At 36.9% G+C, this 26302-nt stretch overlaps 2 protein-coding genes across 2 annotated transcripts; one reads left to right on the top strand and one right to left on the bottom strand.

Moving 5' to 3' along the window:
• On the top strand, positions 1 to 17062 carry rhd (Rh blood group, D antigen). The gene is made up of 10 exons (XM_051647924.1): positions 1 to 205; positions 668 to 860; positions 1323 to 1473; positions 4812 to 4959; positions 10190 to 10362; positions 10753 to 10890; positions 12393 to 12517; positions 12696 to 12775; positions 15062 to 15135; positions 15521 to 17062. Exons 1-10 carry the CDS (start codon positions 43 to 45, stop codon positions 15545 to 15547), a joined length of 1272 nt encoding a protein of 423 aa, XP_051503884.1. The 5' UTR covers positions 1 to 42; the 3' UTR covers positions 15548 to 17062.
• tmem50a (transmembrane protein 50A) lies at positions 15979 to 25646 on the bottom strand. The gene is made up of 7 exons (XM_051648005.1): positions 25550 to 25646; positions 23425 to 23540; positions 23205 to 23317; positions 22740 to 22807; positions 18636 to 18728; positions 18455 to 18521; positions 15979 to 17061 (listed from the first exon to the last, which is right to left on the bottom strand). The coding sequence occupies exons 2-7, from the start codon at positions 23524 to 23526 to the stop codon at positions 17016 to 17018; spliced, it is 489 nt and encodes a 162-aa protein (XP_051503965.1). The 5' UTR covers positions 23527 to 23540; positions 25550 to 25646; the 3' UTR covers positions 15979 to 17015.
• Positions 25647 to 26302: the final 656 nt, after the last annotated feature.

The following is a 26302-nucleotide window of genomic DNA, read 5'->3' on the forward strand; positions in this document are numbered from 1 at the left end:
GTTTTTATTGATTACAGACATTGAGAGTTTCTCACAGATATAATGCCTCCTCAGTACTCCCCCAGTCTCCGCTTGAGTCTTCCACTTGTGGCCTTTCTGCTGGAAACAATCTTTATCCTACTGTTTGTATTTTTTGTGAAAATAGAGCACCATGAACAGGTTCACACAAAGTTTGACAAAAAGACTTTCATCCGCTCATATGCAGGTAAGTGTGTTTTACAGTAAGGATGCTGTGTTATGCACCCTTCAGGGTTCAAACTTGCATTCATTGTTTAACCTGTATACTGATCACTTTTGCAAGCCTGCCATTTTCAGTACATATTTTTGATGCATTATACTGTGGCAACAAATATTAGATGACAGTAACATATTCAGCACTAAAATTAATTTCTGGACTTTTGTAGTAATTATTTATGCAGTTACTTAAAAATGTGAAAACCATCTGCAATGAATGTGGAATTTAGGACTTGAAATGTTCAATATGATGTTGCACTTTGCATTATTTGTCAATTTGTGGCATTTTGCCGTTGGGGTGTGGAGCCACAGCATCTCTGGTTTGGGGTGATAAGAGGAGTTTCTCTATCACCAACTTGAATAAAATGACTGACCGTCATCAAAGTGTAAAAAGTGTCCTTTTTCATATTTGGGAATGCAATTCTTTCTACAGAATTCCAAGATGTCCATGTGATGATATTTATGGGATTTGGATTCTTGGCCACGTTCCTTGTACGATATGGTTTTAGTGGATCAGGTTTTAACATGTTGGTGGCAGCAATGTCCATCCAGTGGGCTATCTTAATGAATGGCTTTCTGCTGCCACAACGCCACCACAGCAGAGAGATCTATGTCAATTTGAAGAGGTAAATGCATTACTGTTCTTAGCAGGTATGTTGTCATTGACAGCTGAATAACCTATTAAATAGATTTCTGCAAGGTACCGGCAACCTGCTTACTGGCCCATGTTAAAATTAATTGCACACATCTTCAACAAGCCACCAACTTGAGGTATAAATTGTGTTGTTAGCACAAACATTGCAGGACAAGTTATATGAAAAAGTAGAGTTAGTGGTTTGTTCAAATCTCTGGATATTTAGAGCAAGCACCACTACAAATCCATTAGCTGAGTTTATTTGTATTTATTATAGTGGGAGTTGCTCATAGATCAACATATACATTCAAACTGAGAGACTATAATGAATTAGTTCACAATAACCATGGTCAGTACATCTTTTACTGTGTTTTCTTACTTTTTTTAAGATGCTTACTGCGACAGGTTTGACCGTGTCACACTATCTCAAACATTATCTGTGCACTTTATTCAGCTTGATTGAGGCAGAGCTCTGTGCAGCTTCCGCCCTTGTTGCGATGGGAGCGGTCCATGGAAAGACAAATCCGGTCCAGCTTCAGCTAATGGCCATGGTGGAGGTCACGGGGTTTGTGGTCAGTCAGTGGATCCTGAGAACTCTGCTCCATGTAAGAGAAGTGTTACTTTCCCAGATATAAAAATTAATCACTGGGATTTCAGGGGAATATCATAGAATAGTTTATCTGCTATACTTGGCAGATTCAGACAGTGTTGTAGTTGAGACCAGTTCATCTCGGTCTGAGACCAGAGTAGGTTGAGTACAAGTCAAGACCTAGACCTGAGAGGGTCGAGACTGAGACCAGTAGAGACTGAGTCTAAGACGAGTTTTTTTTATGAATGTATTAAATAGTTTAAAGAACTATAGGCGCATATATAAAATAAACCTCATTTATTTTAACATTTAACATTTATGCTTAACAAAATACAGTATAACTGAACAATAACTAAAACGGGCCTAAAAACCAAACAATAATGTATTAAATATGACAGTGTTTATGCAGAAAGCAATATAAACATTTACATTCAATTTGTTAACAATTTCCTCAATTGCACTACTATATTTCATTCATTGCAAGCCAAGTAAGCATTTCTGCTTTGGCCTGCAAGATTTCATTTCGTGGTACGCACAGAAACCGTTTTTTTCTTCCGGAAAACATTCAATTCTGATGACATTGAGAGAAATATTTTTACATTTTCTTCAGTATGTGTAGCACTCATGTAACTAATGGCTAAAGCATTTCTAAAAGACTAGAGGCCATTCAGACCAACAAAGACAATCAAAAAGAGTATAACACAGGTGTCTCAAGACATGTTTTTAACAGTTGATGTTCTTTTTAACTTGACAAAAAATCTTTTAAAAATTTGTGGCGCTCCTGCACGAGATGCCAAAAAGACAGCGATACGTAATGCTACGGTCAAAGACATGTTTAGCATGTTTACATAGAAAAACAACTGAAAAACAGCATGGGTGGACGCAACAACGTTCTGGACAAATGTCAAGATCTCTGATATTGTCAGTCAAAAATATTTGTCAGGTAAGTTCAAGCTTTCACTGTATATTGAAAATATGGTCTTGGACTCGGACTCAAGTACTACAACACTGGATTCAGATAGTAAATAGTAGAAAAATGTATATTTAAAATGTTTACCATCAAGTAGCATAGGACATACTGTATATAGATTATTAGCATTATATTTCAAAGCACAGAAACTTAATTAACCTATTCTAATGTGGTATTATTGGAACATTTCCTTTAGTTAAAAAATGTACACTTAAAAATATTTTTAAGATTTCAGCCTTTAAATTTCATAACAAATTTCCATCGTATTGAGTATTCTTTAAAAAAAATAGATATATATATATTTTTTTTTATACATTTCATGGAAATTTATGAAATTGTAATTAAAATCAATTTCTTAAAAATGGGCTTTATGAGTGCATATAAGTGTTAAATGCACACATTTTAAAGTGTTACTACAGTCATGGGAAACCTGGAAACATTCAAATTAAAATTGTGTTTTCCAGGTCTGTAAATGTAATGGATTTAATAAAATCCTATCAGTCATCAACATTATGTGTATATATATATATATACACTCTGGCGGCCAAAAGTTTGGAATAATGTACAGATTTTGCTCTTATGGAAAGAAATTGGTACTTTTATTCACCAAAGTGGTATTGAACTGATCACAATGTATAGTCAGGACATTAATAACATGAAAAATCACTATTACAATTTGAGAAAAAATTCAGAACTTCTTAAACTACTTCAAAGAGTTCTCATCAAAAAATGCTCCACGTGCAGCAATGACAGCTTTGCAGATCGTTGGCATTCTAGCTGTCAGTTTGTCCTGATACTCGGGTGACATTTCACCCCACACTTCCTGTAGCACTTGCCATAGATGAGACTGTCTTGTCAGGCACTTCTCACACACCTTACAGTCTAGCTGATCTCACAAAAGCTCAGTGGGGTTAAGATCCATAACACTCTTTTCCAATTATCTGTCGTCCAATGTCTGTGTTTCTTTGCCCACTCTAACCTTTTCTTTTTGTTTTTCTGTTTCAAAAGTGTCTTTTTCTTTGCAATTCTTCCCATAAGGCCTGCACCCCTGAGTCTTCTCTTTACTGTTGTACATGAAACTGGTGTTGAGCGGGTAGAATTCAATGAAGCTGTCAGCTGAGGACATGTTAGGCATCTATTTCTCAAACTAGAGACTCAGTTGTACATCTGGCCTTCCACATCTCTTTCTGTCCTTGTTAGAGCCAGTTGTCCTTTGTCTTTGAAGACTGTAGTGTACACCTTTGTATGAAATCTTCAGTTTTTTTTGGCAATTTCAAGCATTGTATAGCCTTCATTCCTCAAAACAATGATTGACTGACGAGTCTCTAGAGAAAGCTGTGTCTTTTTTTGCCATTTTTGACCTAATATTGACCTTAAGACATATATTCAGGACATTACTGATGTAAAAAGCAGCACCATCACTATTTGAAAAAAGTCATTTTTGATCAAATCTAGACAGGCCCCATTTCCAGCAGCCATCACTCCAACACCTTATTCTTGAGTAATCATGCTAAATTGCTAATTTGGTACTAGAAAATCTCTTTCCATTATATCAAACACAGTTGAAAGCTATTTGGTTAATTAAATGAAGCTTAACATTGTCTTTGTGTTTGCTTTTGAGTATGCAATAGACTGGCATGTAATGAATTCGATTACAAATTTTAATCGATTGACAGCCCTAATTAGATTATATTTCTCTCAAGTAAGACCTTTGATATTAGAGCAAAGATGTATTGCAAAAATCTTACTCTTAAAAAATAATTTTTGTATTGTTTTCCTGTAAAAAAAAAAAAAACAATCTAATAAATCCTTACAATAAATTTACTTGAGAAGCTACACTGCATAAGATACAGTATGTATGCCTTTTCAGAAAATTATTTTTTTATATATATAAATTAATTTGTCTTTATTGTACTGGCAGATTTTTTTTTACGTTATTCACTTGTTTTAGTCAAAATTAAGTTACAAAATCTGCCAGTTCTGAAGATGTAATCCAAAGTATTTAGATTATGTTTCTGAATTTGAGTAATCTAACGGAATACATTAAAAATTACATTTTACAGCATGTAATCTGTAGTGGAATACATTTTAAAAGAAACCCTCCCAACCCTGCACACAAACCATAGTAATGTCTGATTTGTGAGCAAATTATTTTCTTTAGTTTGTTCTTTTTAACAAATCAGTCATTCACAAGTGCCCAGGTTGTTTAGAAGAGTTGGATTAGGCTTAGTATAAAGCAATATCACATTAAAATTATTTACAAATAAAAGTATCACAGAAATGAAAATTTCAGTTTAGGATTTGTAAGCCTGGATTAAAGTCTGAATACTTTTGCAAGGTTTTGCTCCTATTGAGATTGCATATGTTTATTGCGTGTGTATCAGGCAGATCCACTGTACAGCTTCATGCTCCTGCACATCTTCGGGGCTCTTTTTGGTGTGATGGTGTCATGGGTACTGCACAGAGAGGGGATCAAACCACAGCATGAAAAAGAGAAAACTGACCATAGGAGTGGCTTATTCGCCATGTTGGGTGAGTTCATCCTCCAGTAATCAATCAAATTGACTACTCTAATTAGAAATGTGGAAGGCAAATTAAATATGTAGTTCTTTTAAAATAAAATGTGTAAAATGAAACGTGCTGTAAGTGAATTGTGCTTTTCTGACTCAATTTTGTTAAAGCTGATGTGTGTAATTCTTTTTATCAGAATCAGAATCAGAATGAGCTTTATTGCCAAGTATGCTTACACATACAAGGAATTTGTCTTGGTGACAGAAGCTTCCAGTACACAACAATACAAAAACAGCAACAAGACTTTTAAATAATTAAAATTGAATAAAAAATAGATAAATATTGAAAAGAAAATAGTATATATAGAATACACAATAGACAATATATATATATACACACACACACACACACACACACACATATATATAATATATATATATACACACACACATGCATATACACATACAGGTGCATCTCAATAAATTAGAATGTCGTGGAAAAGTTCATTTATTTCAGTAATTCAACTCAAATTGTGAAACTCGTGTATTAAATAAATTCAATGCACACAGACTGAAGTAGTTTAAGTCTTTGGTTCTTTTAATTGTGATGATTTTGGCTCACATTTAACAAAAACCCACCAATTCATTATCTCAAAAAATTAGAATACATCATAAGACCAATAAAAAAAAAACATTTTTAGTGAATTGTTGGCCTTCTGGAAAGTATGTTCATTTACTGTATATGTACTCAATACTTGGTAGGGGCTCCTATTGCTTTAATTACTGCCTCAATTCGGCGTGGCATGGAGGTGATCAGTTTGTGGCACTGCTGAGGTGGTATGGAAGCCCAGGTTTCTTTGACAGTGGCCTTCAGCTCATCTGCATTTTTTGGTCTCTTGTTTCTCATTTTCCTCTTGACAATACCCCATAGATTCTCTATGGGGTTCAGGTCTGGTGAGTTTGCTGGCCAGTCAAGCACACCAACACCATGGTCATTTAACCAACTTTTGGTGCTTTTGGCAGTGTGGGCAGGTGCCAAATCCTGCTGGAAAATGAAATCAGCATCTTTAAAAAACTGGTCAGCAGAAGGAAGCATGAAGTGCTCCAAAATGTCTTGGTAAACGGGTGCAGTGACTTTGGTTTTCAAAAAACACAATGGACCAACACCAGCAGATGACATTGCACCCCAAATCATCACAGACTGTGGAAACTTAACACTGGACTTCAAGCAACTTGGGCTATGAGCTTCTCCACCCTTCCTCCAGACTCTAGGACCTTGGTTTCCAAATGAAATACAAAACTTGCTCTCATCTGAAAAGAGGACTTTGGACCAGTGGGCAACAGTCCAGTTCTTCTTCTCCTTAGCCCAGGTAAGATGCCTCTGACGTTGTCTGTGGTTCAGGAGTGGCTTAACAAGAGGAATACGACAACTGTAGCCAAATTCCTTGACACGTCTGTGGGTGGTGGCTCTTGATGCCTTGACCCCAGCCTCAGTCCATTCCTTGTGAAGTTCACCCAAATTCTTGAATCGATTTTGCTTGACAATCCTCATAAGGCTGCGGTTCTCTCGGTTGGTTGTGCATCTTTTTCTTCCACACTTTTTCCTTCCACTCAACTTTCTGTTAACATGCTTGGATACAGCACTCTGTGAACAGCCAGCTTCTTTGGCAATGAATGTTTGTGGCTTACCCTCCTTGTGAAGGGTGTCAATGATTGTCTTCTGGACAACTGTCAGATCAGCAGTCTTCCCCATGATTGTGTAGCCTAGTGAACCAAACTGAGAGACCATTTTGAAGGCTCAGGAAACCTTTGCAGGTGTTTTGAGTTGATTAGCTGATTGGCATGTCACCATATTCTAATTTTTTGAGATAGTGAATTGGTGGGTTTTTGTTAAATGTGAGCCAAAATCATCACAATTAAAAGAACCAAAGACTTAAACTACTTCAGTCTGTGTGCATTGAATTTATTTAATACACGAGTTTCACAATTTGAGTTGAATTACTGAAATAAATGAACTTTTCCACAACATTCTAATTTATTGAGATGCACCTGTATATGAATATACATACATACATACACACACACACACATGTAGTACAAATCTAAATACAAATCTAATTACAAATCGGTTATGTACAGTGCAAGGGAATGTAATAGCAGAAGAGGTAGGATGTGTTGGATAATATAAAAAGACTAAGCTGTGTATTGCAAATTAATTATTGCTTAAAGGGACAGTTTTAACTGTTCATGAGATGGATAGCCTGGGGGAAAAAACTGTTCCTGTGCCTGACGGTTCTGGTGCTCAGAGCTCTGAAGTGTCGGCCAGAAGGCAACAGTTCAAAAAGGTAATGGGCAGGGTGAGTGGGGTCCAGAGTGATTTTCCCAGCCCTTTTCCTCACTCTGGAAGTGTATAGTTCTTGAAGGGGGGGTAGGGGGCAACCAATAATCCTCTAAGCAGTCCAAACTGTCCTTTGTAGTCTTCTGATGTCTGATTTCGTAGCTGAACCAAACCAGACAGTTATAGAAGTGCAGAGGACAGACTCAATGACCGCTGAGTAGAACTGTATCAGCAGCGCCTGTGGCAGTTTGAACTTCCTCAACTGGTGAAGGAAGTACAACCTCTGCTGGGCCTTTTTTGCAATGGAGTCAATGTGGGTCTCCCACTTCAGGTCCTGTGAGATGGTAGTGCTCAGGAACCTGAATGACTCCACTGATGCCACAGTGCCGTTTAGAATGGTGAGGGGGGACAGTGTTGGGGGGTTCCTCCTAAAGTCCACAATCATCTCCACCGTTTTGAGCAGGTTCAGCTCAAGGTTGTTTTGACTGCACCAGACAGCCAGTTGTTTAATCTCCCTTCTGTATGCAGACTCATCGTCATCTCAGATGAGGCCGATGACAGTGGTGTCGTCTGCAAACTTCAGGAGCTTGACAGAGGGGCCCTTGGCGATGCAGTCATTGGTGTAGAGGGAGAGGAGTAGTGGGGAGAGCACACATCCCTGGGAGGCACCAGTGCTGACTGTACAGGTGCTGGAAGTGAATTTCCCCTGTCTCACAAGCTGCTGCCTGTCTGTCAGAAAGCTGGTAATCCACTGACAGATAGACATGGGAACAGAAAGTTGGTGTAATTAAGTCCGGAGAATAGCTAGGATGATGGTGTTGAAAGCCAAACTGTAGTCCACAAAAAGGATCCTTGCATATGTCCCTGGTCTGTCCAGATGTTGCAGGATATGATGCAATACCATGTTGACTGCATCATCCACAGACCTGTTTGCTCGATAAGCAAATTGAAGGGATTAACAGTTATACACAAGATCAAGCTGTGTAGCTTAAATATGTCAAGGTATTTTTATCTGTTGTCACAGAGAGGGTAGAAGATATCTAATTTCTCTGCCAGTTAAAAGGGATCATTTGTAGTATTTTAAAAAAAAATCACTTACAGCACCTAGTTAAACTCGTAGTCAAAATATAGTACTCAAGTGGCTTACTACATTTGATTATATTGGGATTAGAGTTTGAAAATTATTCACATCCCCTTTAAATTTATTGAACGTTTAGAACATTACTTGAAATCCCAGGAGTACTTAATAATTTAAACCAGCAAAAAAGTTAGGGAGCCCCTGATCTTGACTTTTGTACTACTGGGCCACACTGGTAGACCATACCATGGTTTTTTTACATTAACATACTGGCAACACTGTTGCCAGCTAGTTACTGTAAACACCTGATTATAAGCTATACTGCAATTGTTGTGAAAAGTAATTTACTGATTACTGTAATTGGTAGCTGAGGTATATTACTGTAAAAAATATAAATTGTAAATATCTAATTTATTATTTTTTAAATATTTTATTATTATTATATACAATTTATTATTAATAGTAAAGAAAACACATTATTTTTTTTTATTGGAGCATGACAAGAATAGGGGAACTGGATCATGACATACAGTAATTCTATATAGTAAAACATTAAAGGGATAGTTCACCCAAAAATGAAAATTCTTTCATCATTTACTCACCCTCATGCCATCCCAGATGTGTATGACTTTCTTTCTTCTGCTGAACACAAAGATTTTTAGAAGAATATCTCAGCTCTGTAGGTCCATATAATGCAAGTGAATGGTGACCAGAAGTTTAAATCACCAAAAAGCACATAAAGGCAGCATAAAAGTAATCCATACGGCTCCAGTGGTTAAATCTACGTCTTCAGAAGCAATATGAGTGTAGATGAGAAACAGATCAATATTTAAGTCCTTTTTTACTATCAATCTCCACCTTTGACCAGCCCAAACCAGTAGGTTGGCAGAAGAAGAATAATGTGGAAGTGAAAGCAGAGATTTATAGTAAAAAAGGACTTAAATATTTATCTGTTTCTCACCCACACCTATCATATCACTTCTGAAGACATGGATTTAACCACTGGAGTCGTATGAATTACTTTTATGCTGCCTTTATGTGCTTTTTGGACAGATTTAGATTAATGATCATAAAATATATAACAAATGAAATCTGTCTTTGTGAAAACCTGTGATCCTGAAATAATAGCATTAAAGAGTACAAAGTATTAGCTTTATCTTTTTAGAAGTTATGGTGTTGTTAATCATTTTAGGGACTGTTATTAATTTCCCGTGTTTTAGACAGGTGATTGTTGATCAGCTCAATTCACACAGCTCAAGTGGGGAAATCCCCAACACTATGCCTGGATTTTATAATACATTCTTTCTTGATTATTCTTTTTGAAAACATTATTAGTGCACTGTTAATGTCTTTCAGTATTATTATTTTTTCTCACATTTTCATAGAGTAAAAAAGTTTCAATTAAAATCATAAATGTTTTGTCAATCTTATTTTTCTTGCTGTCTTCATTATCATTTATGAAATTATACATTTTCGTCATTACTTTCGTTAACAACATTAACACAGAATACGACAGGAAAAGACATTGTGGGTTTCGCACCAATATACATATACAGTAATTTGCTGTATTTAGTTACAGTTTGTTACTGTATTAGATAAATGAAATTTACTGTTATTAATAAGTGACGTCACAGAAATTACCCATGATGCAATGCATATTGCAGTTAAATATTGTATGATTATATTATAGTAATTTACTGGTCCTTTTACAGTTATTTACCCTATAAACTACAGTAAGGGTTAACAGTGCATGTACCTCTTTGTGAGTTTAAGTGTAATTATTTCTGTATTTTTATTTAAGTTGTGAACAAGGAACTCTCTGTCTCTTTTTCTCAGGAATGCTTTTCCTGTGGATGTTCTGGCCTAGTTTTAACTCGACACTGGTGCATCACAGGGAAAGAGGGCTTAAGCTTACTGTCATATATGGGACGTATCTGTCTTTGGCCGTCAGCGTTGTCATTGCGATGTCCATCTCTATGCTGTTCAGTTCCAAAGGAAAAATTAACATGGCAAGTGGCTGTAGAAACAAGTTTCCCACAAAGCACTCCCTTTCAGAGTCAACATTTAAAAAGAAGGATAAATTATGGATAGATAAATAAATAAGCAACTCTGTGCCTCAATAGACAGACTGTTGTAAACATTATAGTAAAAGTCGTCTAAGAAGCAAGTGCATGGTTGTTGCTACCAACCAGTAAAGTCAACATCAAATCCAAATTGACACTTCTTAGTTTCCTAATACACATTCCTGGTTTTTATTCTGCATGATTCAGCAGTGCACGTTATCCTAAATGACAAAAATGATTTTCTTTGTAATCGTTAAAAAAAACTTGCTCCACTTCTGAAATGACTTTCCTTTTTTGCTAACATCACAAATCCTTTATTGTACTTCCTCCAACCAGATGCATGTTCAGAGCTCCGCCCTGTCTGGTGGTGTTGCCATTGGAGTTGCCATGACAGCAGTCCATGCTCCATGGGTTGCCATGACGATTGGCTTCTGCGCCGCTTTATTATCAACCCTGGGATTTCGATACATGAAGGTAAATTCTCCTTTGAGACAAAGGTCAGATATCCTTCCTCCCACTGAAGAACACATGATGCTCTTTGGAGAGTTCTCAAATCAAGCTAGATAACATAGCAAACTTGTACAGTCCATAGAAGAGACTAGAGGTCGACCGATAACTCAGGATATGGAAAAGGCAGATAACGATTAATCAACCTGTAGTTTTAAAATTCAGTTTATAGAATGTTACAAAGTTTTCTTAGTCTTTCCTTACTCTGAAGGGCACAGACATAAAGGTTAAAAGGTATAAAATTCCATATGCAGTTTATTGTTTAACCCAAATCCCAATAATAACCAGAAAAGAATTCAAATTTGGTGCATAACATGTGACTTCTATCTATAAACAAGCCTGAAACACACCAGGGGCTCTTATTTTGTAATGATGGTGACTGGGCTTCATTACAATGCTCTATTTTTAAATATTTACCAAATTTATAGTCATTTTAGCCTATATATTCACCAGATGAAGGGTTTTGTATGTAAATTTGAACCAGATGAGGTTTAATGAGGAATATGGTTTATTAATATTCACAAGATATGACGTTAGAGACACGATGCATGTGCTGATGGAGCACGTTTCCATATAGTTGCAATTTCTTTGCATGCCCTCGCTGCAATTGAAAACACTCGCCAGGTTCATTCATTCATATTTCTTAAGGAACTTTTATTTTGACAGTATAATACATATCACTTAGTTAGCTTGCTGACAATAATGGAATTTTGGTCAAATACAAGCTATTTTCAGTGTGTTGAAAAACATGCATAGAATGGTTGCTGATATACATAAATGAATATGACCAAAACTGCAAGCGCTAACAATTAGCTGTATTTAGAAAAATAAGCAAAACCTGTCATTCACTACTACAAAAACTGTACTCTTCTCTGCCATGTTGAAAGTTTAGGACCCCTCCCATCTCGGCAACTTTGGAATCATCTAGAATTCCGAGTTTCCCACTTGAACTTCCGACTTAGATGGGTCATTCATGTGCTCGGAACTCGTAATTATGATATTTCTGAGTCCACTTGAAGGGCACATGGGCTTGAGAACGCATACACTGTATGTGCATTATCTGGACCAGCCTGAAAAAGAGTTTTTTTAGCTAAAGAAGCACAATGTATTATATTATTGTTGTCAGATTTTACTGCTGAATTGAAATAAAATCTTTGATTGTAATCTTTTTGGAGATTTCAGCCTTTCCCCATTCAAGTAGATAGGAGCTGTACTTTTTATGCTGCTTGTCTCCATAGATAATAGCTGCCCGGGAATGTTACAAAGATGGCTGCTGAGTAGACCGACTTGCCTTGAAAGGGAGTGTGGTCCATAGTGGCTAATTTTCGAAAAATTCTAAATAAAAGCATTTTCACTAGTGATCCTTTCATTTATATCCATTCATATTCATAACCATTGAATGTTTAAATCTGTAGCATGATTTCACATACTGTCTTCCTCATGATCTGTGTTTCTGTTATGTCATTCAGGGTCACATGCTGTTTGCTTTTGAGTGTCATGACACCTGCGGCGTCATAAATGTGCACGCCATACCAGGAATTCTAGGATGGCTCGCTCATCTACTTCTACAGATGACCAGTACTGAAAGCACAATGTAAACTATTTCTCACTTTCATTCTATCACATAGTGTGAAAAGTGTGTATCCATAAAACAGCTTTAAGAAAACTATTGCATAAATGTAATTCTCCTGATAAGCTAAAGCATTGATCACATCCACTTTAGTTATGTTTATGATATATTAATGTTGACTGTGTTGTATTCCGGTTCTCAGAGCTATGCAGTTTGCAGTACATCACATCTTTGTCCTCCTCATAACCGTGTGCATGAGTATGGTAATGGGCACGGCCACAGGTACAACATCTCTGATGCATTTACACACACAAAAAATGGTTCCCTTACGACTCAGTACACTTGAAATTGCGTGCTAACGCATACACAACCTAGTTGAAACCTCTCTACAATAACGCCAATATTCTAATATTGGCTATGGTGTTTGAGCCCCGCCCTTTTAGGCACTAAGCTGTCCAGTATAAAAGCAGGTGCACAAACACCATTCCTCAGAATTTTCTTCCTTCAAGACAGCAATTCATCTCTTGTCTAGAAGCCCTCTACTGCTTCGCCGTCGACTACACGAGTCAGCAGGCGGAATCTTCACGGCAACGGGAAGACTCTCCGCTCCCCTGCAGTGTTCCGGTGAACATCACTCCACCTCACCGCTTGACGCTTCGCTGGTGAACGGGTCACTTCAGCATCTCGATTTCCCGCTGCGCTTCGGCATGTGTTGTGTATCATTATAAAGCAATTGTATATTGTGTGTGTGTGTGTGTGTGTGTGTGTGTGTGTATATATATATATATATATATATATATATATATATATCGCTTACGTGTTCAAGTCTTTTTTTTAAATTTTTTTTTTATCCCTTTTTCCCCCCAATTTGGAATGCCCAATTCCCACTACTTAGTAGGTCCTCGTGGTGGTGCGGTTACTCACCTCAATCCGGGTGGTGGAGGACAAGTCTCAGTTGCCTCTGCTTCTGAGACAGTCAAGCCGCGCATCTTATCACGTGGCTCGCTGTGCATGACACCGCGCAGGAGGCTCATGCTATTCTCCGCGATCCACGCACAACTTACCACGCGCCCCATTGAGAGCGAGAACCACTAATCGCGATCACGAGGAGGTTACCCCATGTGATTCTACCCTTCCTAGCAACTGGGCCAATTTGGTTGCTTAGGAGACCTGGCTGTGTTTCAGTCTTTTTAAAGATGTCGTTCCGTAAGTGTTTCTTGTGCGAGAGGCAGATCCCGCCGTCAGATCAGCATAAGAGCTGCATTGTCTGTCTGGGCTGCGCCCATGGAGACAGACTGCCCTCACTGCGAGGGCATGAGTCTCAAGACGCTGCGCTCACGAATCGCCCTCGTTCTGAGGGATGACTCAGCCTCACGCGCCCTCCCACCCGCCTCTTCTGTGATACCTGAGGGGTCAAACGAGGAGGCACGTGGGGCCGCGAGGTCAAGCAGGATGAATTTGAGATGGACCTCATGCCAGCACACGCCCCGCGAGCACTTCAATCTCCATGCAACGTGTCTATGCCAAAACATTATGTGCGTGACTGCCTCATCTCGTTCGGCGGTTCTGATGCTGGGGATGATGACGATGTAACGTCTCTCGCTGCATCAGGTGAGTGGTCAGTGGATGATGCTGCCACCCTTCCCCCAGCGAGGGCGAGGAGCGTGTACATGACATTGACAAGGAGATGTGTCTTGTCCTTTCAAGGGTGGTCGAAGAGCTCGATATCGAATGGTCTCCACCAGAGGAACCTACACAATCTGGCCTTGATGAATGGTTCCTGCAGTCTGGACACCGTCAAGCGACCGCGTCTCGTAGATCTGCCCCGTTCTTCCCTGAAGTTCATAACGAACTGTCAGAATCCTGGCATGCGCCCTATTCAGCTCGCCCATGCAGCGATTTCATTTTCTCCAATGTGGATCACGGGGAAGAAATCTGTTATGCTCAAATATCCCACCCCCGAAGAGGCAGTAGCGGCACATTTCTGCCCGGCGAGTAGCAGGGCATGGAACTCACGCCCCGTTCAACTTTCTAAGCCGTGTCGACTAACGTCTGCACTGGCTGGAAGAACATACTCAGCTGTGGGCCAAACTGGTTCAGCACTCCACGCAATGACGGTGCTCCAAGTTTTCCAAGCTAGGGTCGTGTTCATAGGTCGTGTGGAAGGACAACTCACCATATGCGATAGCACGCAATGTCTCGTTAGCACTCTTCATCTCAGGGAACCAAGGTTACGTATGTAACTGAGATATTATTTTGATATACTTTCATCTATGATGTGATTTATACTAAGTCGGTTCAGATTCTTCTTTAAGGGATAGTTCACCCAAAAGTGAAAATTCTCTCATCATTTACTTACCCTCATGCCATCCCAGATGTGTATGACTTTCTTCTGCTGAACACAAATGAAGATTTTTAGAAGAATATATCAGCTCTGTAATTTTAATTTTTGGGTGAACTATCCCTTTAAAAGATTTCAATGTTTTGAAGCATGCTAATCGGTTAGTTAAGCATCATGGTTGTTAATGCACACATGATAACATTTTTAACTAATGTGAACATTTGCAGGACTTTTCCTTAAATGGAGCTTCTGGAGATCTCAGCAGGACAGGAAGTGCTTTGATGACCAGGCATTCTGGGAGGTGAATGTTTTTTCTTGGGACATTAGTCAGGGTAGACGGCTTATTTAATTTGACATGAATGAATTTGTGAGGGATAGACATACAGTCCATTCAGCAGCTTGTTCTGTCTGAGGGTCTTAGGTACCATCCAACTTTCACAATCCATGTATTTTTTATTTTTTTGTCCACTAGAAATATTTTGTCAGCTTAATGATTAACACTAAATCACACCCATTGAATGGCATGTATGTCAATCACAGCCTTGTTTTCATTGGTGTCAAATTAAATATAGCATCTATCCCAAATAAGGGCCAGTCCTCAATCTTGCAGCAATTTTAAGTTACCTCACGTCTTATTTTAAGATAGTGTTTATGATTTGAAGTGTATTAATCCATTTGTTTTACAGTTTCCAAATTTGGTGGTACAAAAGTGAAGCACAGCAACAGAGGACTCAGGACATAAAATCACAAATGCAATAAATACAAAGTGTGCTCGTGTGAGTGAGAGGTTAGAGGTTGCCTAAATAAACATTTTACTATTTAAAATGTCTTTGAATGGAAAACAATATATTTTCTAAGAGATAAGTCATACTAAACAAGGCCAAGGAAATTTCCAAGCCTCAGGAAATTGATGCAGATTGAATTACTTCAGTAGAAGCAGCAAACACAGAGAAGAGTTTGTTTCAGTCAATGGCAAACTTATAAAAGACACAATAACCTAATGCAATATATAAAACTAACCTCATAGCAGAGCAGATTGACTACTCCACAAACTTGTGTTATTAAATTTTGTTTGATGTGAATATCGCAAATAAAGATTTTCAGAAGAAAGAATTGAACTTCTGGAAATAAAACACCAGCTCTGTACATATTTACAACAATTTTATTTGTTTTAAGCCCACAGCTGGATAAAGTTTAGCTACATTTTGTCGAAAAGAGAGACATGGATTACATTAAAATGTTACATTCTTTAAGCGTGTAGAAATCACAAAACCTCTAATTTATTAGCGCTGACAGACAAGTCTACTTCTCTGACTGATGTTGCTTTATTCTCCCATAACCAATGAAATAAAAAGAAATTGTGCTTTTTTGAACATGGACATTTTTTTTTTATACATATCCCAATTCCCACAAGCCCAAACTAACACAGAGAGTGAACTTAAAACTCCGAAACACAAAATATATTACCAGAATTCCCACAATCATGGACAACCTGGAAATTATCACGAAATTTTAAAGGTGACAAATGTAATTTCTGCAGCATCAAACACAACGGCAAAAATAATAATGACATTTCAAACATTTCCCCTGTCTGACATAGGCTGGTAAAACAGGTAGTCCCGTGTCAAACTCATGCCATTGGATGAGCCAATGTAGTTGTGTCCGACCCTGTTGGGCCGTTCATACAAGCAGATTACAATTTTGTTTGGTTATTCTAATTGTACAGAAACACTTCACCTTTAAAATTGTGATTTTCCAGGCCTGGGAAAGTCATGGAAAATAATAAAAAAGTGTGACGTACAACAAAACTTTGTGTCACTGTGTGGTGATGTCAGCTCATCAAAGATCGATAAATTTGGCAAATTTGATAGGAGTGTATTCTCAAATCTGCACGTTGATACATGAATGAAAGTCTAAACTTAAAGATAAAGATACAAATTTGGTGGCTTACTAAAAAACTCCCATGCAAATGATGCATTAAAAATAGCAACACAGTAAAATTGAAGGACAGGAAACAAAACAAAGGAACATTTAGCATATTTAAGAAAGGGTGTCAACTGAGAACTATAAAAAGAGTCTGATAGAGAAAGAGATTGAGAGAGAGTGCAAATAAGCAGCATTATGTCAGAGAACAGAGGAGTTGGGTGTGGACTGTGGGATGTGATTGGATGAAATGGATCTTCATTGCCAGAGGTCCTCAGTGCGGCCAAACTTAAACACCAGACCACTGCATGAGAGACGAGATGAATCAGAAATAAATACTATAATATATATTGCAGAAAAATACAATTAAATATGAGGGGCAGTTATTTAGTGATGGATCATTTATTGGATATTTATTATAATAAAGGAATAGTTCACCCAAAAATGAAATTCTCTCATCATTTACTCACACTCATGCCATCCCAGATGTGTATGACTTTCTTTCTTCTGCTGAACACAAATCAAGATTTTTAGAAGAATATCTCAGCTCTGTAGGTCCACACAATGCGAGTAAATGGTGGCCAGATCTTTGAAGCTCCAAAAGCACATAAAAGGCAGCATAAAAGTAATCCAGTGGGTGAGAGACAGATCAATATCTAGATCCTTTTTTACTATAAATTCTCCTCCCTGCCTAGTAGGTGGCGATTTTCCACCAAAAACAAAAGATGAAGAAGTGTAAGTGGAGATTGACTGTAAAAAAGGACTTCAATATTGATCGGTTTCTCATCCACACCTTTCATGTCGCATCTGAAAATATGGATTCAACTACTGGAGTTTTATGGATTACATTTATGCTGCCTTTATGTGATTTTTGGATCTTCAAAGATCTGGTCACCATTCACTTGCATTGAAAGGACCTACAGAGCTTAAATATTCTTCTAAAAATCTGTGTGTTCAGAAGAAGAAAAAGTCATACACATCAGGGATGGCATGAGGGTGAGTAAATGATGAGAGTTTTTTCACTTTTGAGTGAACTTTTGAGAATGATTTTGCTGGTGAAATAAAATGAAGCAACATTGTGTATACTGCAATGACTTTAATGTGTTAATTGTGTATATGAGTTCGTTAAGACAGATGTTTTAATAGCATCCCTGATTTAAATTTCAGTACCAAAAAATAGCATTAGAATTGGTGAGTTTGAAATATTTTCATGAATCATATCAAGCTGCCCATTTAAGTGATTCGGTTCATAACACTGATTTAACAAGTTGTTTGCGTCATCACTCAAAAATGATCAGGTACCATGTGGAATTTTACTTGCTTTAAAATATTAAAGTAAAAAGCATATGTAGGTAAATATTGCTGCATATAAATTATGATTAAAAATTCTTCAGTGTTCATTTTTGGAAAAACAATGTGAAAATCATGCTTTGATTATTTGAATATTTTAATTTTTTCATTCATGCATGGCAACAATTGCCACGGTTTAAATGATGGTTTCTCTGATTGAAAAAATAAAAACAAATTTTAAAGCTATTTCAGAGCAAATACATATATATCCAATATCATGGAATATTAAAAGGCTGAACAATATCAAGCTATAGAAAAATAAATAATGGTAATGCAAAGACATGTGAAATCTGTTATGATGTCAGATTCCTTATATATTAATTTTAGTGATATATTTTCAACCTTACCCAAAAAAGATGAATGCATTTTGAAAGAAAACAGCAATACCAGGATACACTGAAAGCTCCTTTTTGTCTGTGACACATTCATAACAAATCAAGAGGAAAAAAAAAACATTATTAGTAGTATAGCATAGGAGTCAGTGTTTCCCTATCTTCAGTTTCCATAGAGAAGACAAGGCAATCTTACCAGATACAACAAACCCTCCAAACAAAATCCACATAGAGGCGATTAGAGACCCGAACGCCAACATGAACCCAATAAAGAGCCAAACTCTGGCACCTACACAAAAAAATATACACAAGACAGCTTTAACACTTAACAGTCGTATTGCATCACAAGAACTACAAAGAACATACAACTACACCAGGGGTGTGCATCTTGGTCATTTTGACTGCCCGAGTACTCGACAGATAAGGGCACGAAACCTTAAAGGAATATTCCGGGTTCAACACAAGTTAAGCTCAATCAGCAGCATTTGTGGCATAATTTCATCATCAATAATCCCTCCTTCGAAAAAAGCAAAAATGGAGGTTACAGAGGCACTTACAAAAAGAGTCGATTTTTGGAGGGTTTAAAGGCAGACATGTGAAGCTTATAATTTTATAAAAGCACTTACAATAATCTCCTGTTAAAACTCATGTATTATTTGAGCTGTAAAGTTGTTTAATTTGTCATTTTACAGTCGTTTTAGGGTTTGACGACATTGCATCATCATGGCAATGAAGTTGTAAAATTGGCTATAACTTACACTAAAATCATGTCAACACACATATTGTTTACATCTTGTGGCTAAACTTTTTAAACAGTGAATATTTTAATGTTTATGGATTAGCCCCATTCACTTTCATGATAAGTGCCTCACTGTAACCCTGATTGTTTTGTTTTTTTTAAGGAAAAGGAGGGGCAAGTCAAAATGAATTTTTATGGTAATCAATATTATGCTACAAATGCTGTCGATTCAGCTTAACTTGTATTGAACCCGGAATATTCCTTTAACTGATATAATTTACAGTTGAAGTCGGAAGTTTACATACACCTTAGCCAAATACATTTAAACTCAGTTTTTCATAATTCCTGACATTTAATCGTAGAAAACATTCCCTGTCTTAGGTCAGTTAGGATCACTACTTTATTTGAAGAATGTGAAATGTCAGAATAATAGTAGAGAGAATGATTTATTTCAGCTTTTATTTCTTTCATCACATTCCCAGTGGGTCAGAAGTTTACATACACTGTGTTAGTATTTGGTAGCATTGCCTTTAATTATTTAACTTGGGTCAGACGTTTTGGGTAGCCTTCCACAAGCTTCTCACAATAAGTTGCTGGAATTTTGGCCCATTCCTCCAGACAGAACTGGTGTAACTGAGTCAGGTTTGTAGGCCTCCTTGCTCGCACATGCTTTTTCAGTTCTGCAAATCAGATTGAGGTCAGGGCTTTGTGATGGCCACTCCAATACCTTGACTTTGTTGTCCTTAAGCTATTTGCCACAATTTAGGAGGTATGTTTGGGGTCATTGTCCATTTAAAGACCCATTTGCGACTGAGCTTTAACTTCCTGGCTGATGTCTTGAGATGTTGCTTCAATATATATACATAATTTTCCTTCCTCATGATGCCATCTATTTTGTGAAGTGCACCAGTCCCTCCTGCAGCAAAGCACCCCCACAACATGATGCTGCCACCCCCATGCTTTACGTTTGGGATGGTGTTCTTCGGCTTGCAAGCCTCACCCTTGTTCCTCCAAACATAATGATGGTCATTATGGCCAAAAAGTTCAATTTTTGTTTCATCAGACCAGAGGAAATTTCTCCAAAAAGTAAAATCTTTGTCCCCATGTGCACTTGCAAACTGTAGTCTGGCTTTATGGCAGTTTTGGAGCATTGGCTTCTTCCTTGCTGAGCAGCCTTTCAGGTTTATATATATATTTATATATATATATATATATATATATATATATATATATATATATATATATATATATATATATATATATATATATATATTTATGCATTTGGCAGACGCTTTTATCCAAAGTGACTTACAGTGCCCTTATTACAGGGACAATCCCCCTGGAACAACCTGGAGTTAAGTGCCTTGCTCAAGGACACAATGGTGGTGGCTGGCCAACAACCTTTGGCTTACCAGTTCAGTGCTTTAGTCCACTACACCACCACCACTTCATGAGGTGGCGTATAGGACCAGGTTATGTCGTAATAGGACTCGTTTTACTGTGGATATAAATACCTGTCTACCTGTTTCCTCCAGCATCTTCACAAGGTCCTTTGCTGTTGTTCTGGGATTGATTTGCATTTTTTGCACCAAACTACGTTCATCTCTAGGAGACAGAATGCATCTCCTTCCTGAGCGGTATGATGGCTGCGTGGTCCCATGGTGTATATACTTGTGTACTATTGTTTGTACAGATGAACGTGGTTCCTTCAGGCATTTAGAAATTGCTCCCAAGGATGAACCAGACTTGTGGAGGTCCACAATTCTTTTCTGAGTTCTTGGCTGATTTTGTTTGATTTTCCCATGATGTCAAGCAAACAGGCACTGAGTTTGAAGGTAGGCCTTAAAATACATCCACAGGTACACCTCAAATTCAGTGCACCTCCTATCAGAAGCTAATTGGCTAATTGTCTAAAGGATTGACATCATTTTCTGGAATTTTCCAAGCTGCTTAGAGGCACAGTTAACTTAGTGTATGTAAACTTCTGACCCACTGGAATTGTGATATAGTCAATTAAAAGTGAAACAATCTGTCTGTAAACAATTTTTGGAAAAATTACTTGCATCATGCACAAAGTAGATGTCCTAAACAACTTGCCAAAACTATAGTTTGCTAATATTAAATCTGTGGAGTGGTTAAAAAATGAGTTTTAATGACTTCAACCTAAGTGTATGTAAACTTCTGACTTCAACTGTAAATATATTTAATGCCATTAAATTTCTCTGGGCCGATTCGAGTTATCACTATTACAATTACACTTTCATGTTTAATGGAGGTGGGTGGAAAAGTTAAAAATTGTATAATATACTGTTAATTTGACTTTTCATTGACATAATTACACTGGGTGTTACTCATGTTGTTGAAGCAAATGTACCGCTGTTCAGACCCAAAAGTACAATGTATAAAGAGGAGGGGGATTAAAATCAAACTCAGGTTTGGACCAAGCAATCAAACAAAGTGTGAAAAAGCCTATGCTATTAAAAAACATTTTGGTCAGTTTACATATGCAATTGCATCTAGCTGTTTCTTCAGCATCTCTGGTCTCATCATGAGCGCCACATTTTAAAAATCTTGTGTTAAAAACATTTTTTGGACGCCCTGCTGTTCCAACTCTAAACAATAGAGCGCAACTGTGCCCACACACTTTTTCAGCCGTCTGGTTTCTGGAAATATTTTCCACAGACTTCTTATAAAATACTTCATAAAAGAGTTGTAAGCCATGAACCAAACCAACCAGCTCAACTCAAAACAACACAAACTTTATTTTGAGGCAAAAAAGTATTTGAAAATTGGACATAAAGACAAAAGGTACAAGACTGTGTACTTACCGTCTTTCATGAGGGCACAAACTACAATCCCATAGAGCATTGTGAATGATGTCATTGAATAAAAAACGATAAAAATATTTAAAACCATTGATTTTAGGTTGTTGATTATAAGTATAGAAACAATATATTTAGCGTTTATTACAAAATACTCTGATATGTATACATATAGAAGTAGTTCAAGGGTGAATGGAGACCGATTTGATTATATCATTTACAGTGCGTCATGGGAGCACACAGGAGCCAAGGCACGTTTCGCGGGTTTCATTGGCCGTAATTGTCTGAATGAAGGATCTTTCTCTGCTGTTCCATGGGCAATGTAGTTGTTCACCATAAGTTCCGCTAACAAATACGATTTTTAAACAATAAGGTTGAAATAACGCAAACAGATGGCTTCAAAGGAAGCATATATCATCGATGAACAACCTCGTAGCTCGCAGTAGGTCTATCTTTAAAGGTTTATAAGTTATCATTGAAAATTAATTCATATATGGGATAAATGAATGGGATTTCTACTTCCGGAACCAGACTGTTGACCTCTTAAGGTACCGCCCACTATAACATGTGCCAATCACAAATTCAAAAATGAAACTGTTTTAAAGTTTTAAAAATGTCAAGCAATTATTGCGTTTTCGTGATTGAACATCCTGAAACTGTAAAGGCGTTGAAGAGAAGTCAACACCACCTCTTACGTAAAAGATGTGTAAAATATACACAACATATTGTAAACACATACCTGTCTGGCCTAAGCAACCCTCGCTGTAGCTGTCTCCCCTCACCTGCCCATTCGACACTGCATTGATCCTGCAAACAAATCCACAGTCATTTAAACTCAGCTGGCAGTTTAATAATGCAGTCATGGTGACAGTTAGCACAAACATTGTTACACAACAGGAGGCAAGATCTGGGACAGAGCTAAAAGATAACAACTCAAATGTATGTCACACTCATTGAGCTTGTCTAAGATGGCACAATAGGTATAAGGACTTTGTTCTTTTAATTTACATTTAAACATTTGTTAGACGCCTATTCGAAGTGACTTACACTGCATTTAGGATACAAAATGTATCCGTTCAAATCTTCCCTGGGAATGAAACACGTGACCTTGGAATTTTTAGTGCCATGCTTCACTGTTTGTGCAACAGAAAGGCCATTTAAGGAAGCTCTAGCTATGGAGAGAATCAATAAAGGTGCATCTTACATGAGGAAGGCTATAGTTGCTATAACTCCGCAGGTATGGTATGCGTGATGGAACTGTTCCTCTTTAGGGTACATAATCGCTGCATCGATGATGATCCACCAGCCTGTGAAAAACTGCACAAGTGCACACAACAATGACAATCAATTAGGGAATTGTTTTGATTGATCTGATTGATTTCTTAGATATACAAGATTTATTTCACGGCATCATGAGGACATACCAGAACTCCAGCTGCGATGGAGGCGATGGTGTTTCTCTTCTCACCCCAGTCCACATTACACTCACAATCACCACATCTGATCCCATCCAGAAACCCCGACATCCTTCTGATCTCACCTTATCATTCAAATACAGACAATTACAGGCTTCATGTCACATGTTCTGCACAATTTCCTTACAAAGCAACTTGTTTAATCATGGTTAGTCCCATATCTGTAAAGGAATTAATGAGTCATTTAGCCAAAAATAGCTATTTCAATTAGGGGCACCTTTGACTAATTTAATGATCGGTCTGGGTATTGATACAGATTTCCCGATTCGATTCACAAGCTCTTGATTCGATTCGATTGTGATTTTGATTCGATATTGATTCATATGGGTAGATTTCTGTTACAATGTCCATTTTGCTTACACATAAAATAAATCCTCTCTCAGCTAATGCTCTTAGTAATATAAAGGAACCTTTCTAGACACAATTCGAATATATAAATTTTACAAATTATATTTTATCATTGGTTTTTCCATCAAATTTGTCACATTGTAGCTTTTAATTATTTTCAAATTCAGTCTATTCCATCAATTAATCTCTTGAAATTGCATTTATTATGGTGCATATATATTTTTGTTACATTTTTTATAGTTTACTTGCATAATTTGTACTATTTACAAGTATTTTCATTGATATGTAGAACACGCACTTAATCGGTACTGTCTCTTTAAGACTAGTGGCATCAGCCAGTTAGCGCATACATTTACTGTTAAATTAATGAAAATAATAATGAATGGACTGTTCCAAAATTTAAATTCTTAAATAATAACAGATTTGATAATGACACCTAAAAAAAAAAAAAGAAGCTTCTTTTAGATCATGATGTAAAGATCTTAAAATTAATTACATTAATTCTCATTTACAAACTGCCACGTTTCATTTCCATGATTAACAAATAAAAAAGTATTTTGGAGAAGTTGTTTTCTTAAATGCTTGGCTTGATGGTAATAACAGAAGCATAGGGGACAACTCTAGTTATATAAAAAATATAAAAATAAAAATAAAAAAAATGCTAACATATACACATGATACCAAAAGAATTGAAAATATATATTTTTAGAAAGCTCTTAGGAAAAAGTGCAAAGTAGATCTGTATTGTTTTAACACTTTATATTATATTACATTATTATAGAGGGGGAAGTTAAAATATATTTTAAACAGGCACAAAACAAAGACATTCTGGCAAATTTTACGTCAACACTTAATAATGAGGAAAAAGCAGGCTAACTTGACACAATAAAAATGTTATTATACTCTACCCTTTAAAATTGGCATGATTGATTTTAAAGCATTTTAATCTGCGCAAATGACCCTTTTCCTTTTATCTATAGTGACTTATGCATTTATTACTGGGACAATCTCGTGGAGTAACATATGGTTAATTGTCTTGATCAAGAAGATTATGGTAATTGTTTATGGATCAATCATTGGTTACTAACCCAGATCTTTAATCTCAAAACTACACCACCCCAACATATCTGCCAAGCAAAATCCCACTACGCTACAATGTAAGGGAATTTTTAACTACAAATATGGGTGTTAATTTGCTAATTTTAACAGCGAACATAATAAAAATCTGTATTTTTTAAAGAGGAATAAAGCAGATTGCACTCTGACTGCGTAAATGCGACGCAACGTCGCTCTGACTGCGTAAATGCGACGCAACGTCGCTCTGACTGCGTAAATGCGACGCAACGTCGCTCTGACTGCGTAAATGCGACGCAACGTCGCTCTGACTGCGCACACGCAGCGCAAACACGATCGCCCTGAAACCAACACACATAACATACAAAGGGATTTTCATCTGCCATGTTTACGACGAACATCTGAAAACAAACACCTGCGATATTTAACATAACAGTCTCAAAACTACATTTACGCTCCATATCGGGCGAAAGTGTCGAGTGTTAAAGCTGTAAACATGATTTAATCGCTCATGCCCGGCTGGTTTCGTTTCTAACCCATTTCTGCTTTATCACTCCTCTATTAAACAAAACGGATAACTGAACGCACATGATAGAGAATATCTCATGGCTGAACATTTGGAGTCTTGCGCTATAGTCCCCTGGTTTCTTACCGGCCTTTTTCTTGAGTTGTTCTTGTGGATCGCAGTATGTGGAGAGACACTCTGCTGTCTTCCGTCTCAAACAGTTGCTCTGAGTCGCGCATGCGCAGTGAACTCTAGATCAGTCACCTGAGACATCAAATAAGGCCCTTATTTTAACATTTTTAACAAACCATTTCCAACCCAGTGTGTTAAACAAAATTGTTTAAAGCTCGTGATTTAAAAGAACAAAAAATTTGGACACATATTATTTCTAACCAAATGAAAGATTGTAATGAAGGAAATTACAATCATCAGTAGATTCAAGCAAAAATACTTGTGATAAATGTATTCAGTAATAACAAAAATTATGTATATAGAAATGTATAATTTATATTATAATATAAATGTAGCCTATTATTTTATCTGCTTTTAGATTAGTTATAGCAAAAAAATGAATAATACAAAAATACATTTAGAACTGTATATTGTCTTGCCATGTCTTATAATTGTAAAAAGTTCGTTAAGCCTTTTAATTATAATAAATATGTGTATGCTTAATCATTATGAAAATAATTTAACAATGCAAACAATATTTTTTCGATATATTAATAAATACATGCATTAAATGTATTATTCCATATAAATGTATTATTATTATAAATATATTATTTCAATAATTATTTATTATTTTATCCAACTTCCTTAAACTTGTAAAGACTAGAGCTCTTAAAGCTATTTAAATGAACATAAATGCTTTATATTATTTTGTGTGTGTGTGTGTGT

The sequence above is a fragment of the Myxocyprinus asiaticus genome, chromosome 21 (assembly GCF_019703515.2).
Source record: "Myxocyprinus asiaticus isolate MX2 ecotype Aquarium Trade chromosome 21, UBuf_Myxa_2, whole genome shotgun sequence".
NCBI classification, from domain to species: domain Eukaryota; kingdom Metazoa; phylum Chordata; class Actinopteri; order Cypriniformes; family Catostomidae; genus Myxocyprinus; species Myxocyprinus asiaticus.

Bases quoted from the DNA above. Each gene is read 5' to 3' on its own strand.
- rhd (XM_051647924.1), top strand. From the start codon at position 43: ATGCCTCCTCAGTACTCCCCCAGTCTCCGCTTGAGTCTTCCACTTGTG. The intron at 1,474-4,811 runs GTAAGAGAAGTG...CGTGTGTATCAG, and splicing joins TCCTGAGAACTCTGCTCCAT to GCAGATCCACTGTACAGCTT. The intron at 10,891-12,392 runs GTAAATTCTCCT...TATGTCATTCAG, and splicing joins TGGGATTTCGATACATGAAG to GGTCACATGCTGTTTGCTTT.
- tmem50a (XM_051648005.1), bottom strand. From the start codon at position 23,526: ATGTCGGGGTTTCTGGATGGGATCAGATGTGGTGATTGTGAGTGTAAT. The intron at 18,729-22,739 runs GTATGTGTTTAC...TTTTTTGTGTAG, and splicing joins GGGTTGCTTAGGCCAGACAG to GTGCCAGAGTTTGGCTCTTT. The intron at 17,062-18,454 runs GTAAGGTTGAAA...TCTCTCATGCAG, and splicing joins AATGCATTCATCTTTTTTGG to TGGTCTGGTGTTTAAGTTTG.